This window comes from Carassius gibelio, chromosome A20, assembly GCF_023724105.1.
Source record: "Carassius gibelio isolate Cgi1373 ecotype wild population from Czech Republic chromosome A20, carGib1.2-hapl.c, whole genome shotgun sequence".
NCBI lineage: Eukaryota > Metazoa > Chordata > Actinopteri > Cypriniformes > Cyprinidae > Carassius > Carassius gibelio.
In genome coordinates this window covers 597,222-599,721 of record NC_068390.1, presented here as the reverse complement: position 1 = coordinate 599,721, position 2,500 = coordinate 597,222, and the positions used below count along the sequence as shown (strand labels likewise).

At 38.1% G+C, this 2,500-nt stretch overlaps 1 protein-coding gene across 3 annotated transcripts in view; it reads right to left on the bottom strand.

Moving 5' to 3' along the window:
* LOC127938330 (ras/Rap GTPase-activating protein SynGAP-like) overlaps window positions 1-2,500 on the bottom strand; it is an 18,513-nt gene that overhangs the window by 9,502 nt on the left and 6,511 nt on the right. For all 3 annotated transcript variants that reach the window (XM_052534872.1, XM_052534873.1, XM_052534871.1), the window contains exons 5-8: window positions 1,553-1,792; window positions 1,120-1,455; window positions 167-311; window positions 1-91 (exon numbers count right to left, since the gene is read on the bottom strand). The exon at window positions 1-91 is cut by the window's left edge and continues 54 nt beyond it. In XM_052534872.1, the coding sequence (XP_052390832.1) occupies window positions 1-91; window positions 167-311; window positions 1,120-1,455; window positions 1,553-1,792 (812 nt within the window). The remainder of the gene's footprint in view (window positions 92-166; window positions 312-1,119; window positions 1,456-1,552; window positions 1,793-2,500) is intronic.

Below are 2,500 nucleotides of genomic sequence, written 5' to 3'. Positions count from 1 at the left end.
GCCTGATGATCTGAGAGCACCGAGGGAGGCGTCCGCATCGGATCCACCTCACAGTTCTCCTCCGACTCGTACAGCGCACGGATGAACTCTCCTGCAGAGCAGAGCACCGTCATCATCACCATCATCATCCTCACACACACACACAGAGACACACACACACACTCACCGATGGTGTCTCTGAGATAGCGGTGTGCGATCAGCTTCAGGAACTCCTCGATGGCTTTGGTGGCCAGTGTGTTTTCTCTGAAGATCAGATGCTCACGCTCCATGAAGCGGTCCACCTCACACATGGCCATATCAGACAGGAAGTCCTGCACACACACACACACACACACACACACACACAAACCTCTGGCTTTCACTAATACTTTGAATTCCTTTCAAATATTTTAACGTTTGTGCTTTAATTGTTTTAGTTTCAGTTATTTTAGTGCACCATGTTAAACTGAATGAAAGTGAGAACAGCTGGCATCTAGCTGAAACAAGACAGAAGTTTACAGTTATAAATATTTTATTTCCGTTAATGCTTACTTTATTTGAAGAATATTTTTATGGTTTAGTTTTACTAGAATAACCCTGTTTCCTCCATATGTTTCTAATTTTTTAATTTAATAATTTAATACCCGATAATTAACAAACACATTAATACATTTTTCCCACACTGACTGCAAACAGTTGAAAAATGTAAAACATTTTTTTAAATAATACTGACACCGAACACATTTATTTAGAAAATATATATTATAATTTAGAACATATGCATTCCAGTATAATGTTTGCTCTTATTTACAGATAAAATAATGATCAGGCATTTTTTTTAAACTAACACTAAACTAAAATCAAACCTATATAGTCAAAAAACAAAAACTAATAAAAATGCACAATTATAGTAAATCGATATATCGGCCGATATTTGCCTTTTTTGTCCGTACTGAACTGGGTGCAGGATTAGTTATAGTGTTTATTTCCTTTTATTCGCACTTTTAGCAAAGTCTATAAAATGCTATATCATTTTCCTTTTTCGTTTTTACGTAAAATGAACCAGCGACTTCCTGATTCCTAGCGACTGCTGTGCATGTGTCTTCTCCTGTGTGTGTGTGTGTGTGTGTGACCTCTGACCTTGGCCTTGCCGGTGCTCTGCAGGATGTGCACCAGCGCACAGGCCACTTCCTCCTTGCTCTTGGCGCTCAGCAGCGGCTCCAGGACGCCACACAGCGTGCGGTAGTTGTTGGTCACGTACTCGGCGAACTCCTTGTACAGCTCCATGGGCAGGATGCTCATGGTCTGGTAGCGGCTCTTGAGGCGCAGCGAGGCGTTGATGATCTTCCCGCCGCCCACACCGCTGCCCTTGGCCAGGACACTGGGCTGGATGACCGGATACCACTGCTCCACGAAGTGACGGCCCGTTATACTGGAGATGGGGATGCTGACCAGCCCCAGGTACGTGCTCTTCTCCTGCACACACACACACACACACACACAATATAGTGTCGTGAAGTTCACATCGCAGTATTATGGTATCCTGATATTCTGATACGGTTTGTGGGCACACCTTGCGTCTCTTCTTGTCCGTCTCCTTGTACAGGTGCAGTCTGAGGCTGCGGATGGCCGGCAGGTTGTTGAACTCGAAGTGTTCGCCCCAGAACACGGTGTCTGTGCGAGGCTTGCTGGTGGTGCGTGCGTACAGCATGTCGTCCAGACACAGCTCGCAGTAATAGCGCTTCTTCGGAGGAAGGTCCCGGGCCTCGATGATCCATAGCTTCAGCACGTTATCAACACGACGACTGTTATCCTGCAGACAGAGAAATATATCCAGCACATTCAATAACACACTTTCATCAGGAGTGTACGTGTGAAGAGTAGAGCAGGGATCATCGTTATCTGAAACTATTAGAACGGTTTCTGAGGACTGGAATAAAGCTGATAGAAAAAAAATATTACGTGAAGAAATTAGACATGTTGACTTGATGCTTGAATTAAAGTAAGATAAAAACTATAATTAAAAAAAAAATGAAATAAAAAAATTAACAAATAAATAGTATTATTAAAAAAAGCATGAACCAAAACAACAACAAATTTAATTAAAAGCTGAAATTAAAAATATATTTTTTTTAATAAAAAAAAAAAACTAATGTTTAAGTCAAAGCAATACAATTTCAAACTAGAAAATGATTTTTTTTTTAAACTGAAATAAAAAATTTACTCCAAATAAATAGTAAAAAAAAAAAAAAGCATGAACCAAAACTACAAAAAATTAAAATCTGAAATAAAAAAATATACATATTTTTTTTTATTTATGTTTAAGTGAAATCAATACAATATTTAACCAGAAAGTAAAAAAAAAAAAAAAAAAAAAAAAAAAAACCCTAATAAAATTAAAATCGCAAAATAGCAACATCTAAATTACTAAAAATATAGTAAAAAAAATACATATATATAAATTAAAGCTGATTCAAAATATTAATATAATTGAACTATAAATGTATAGAAATAATGGCGT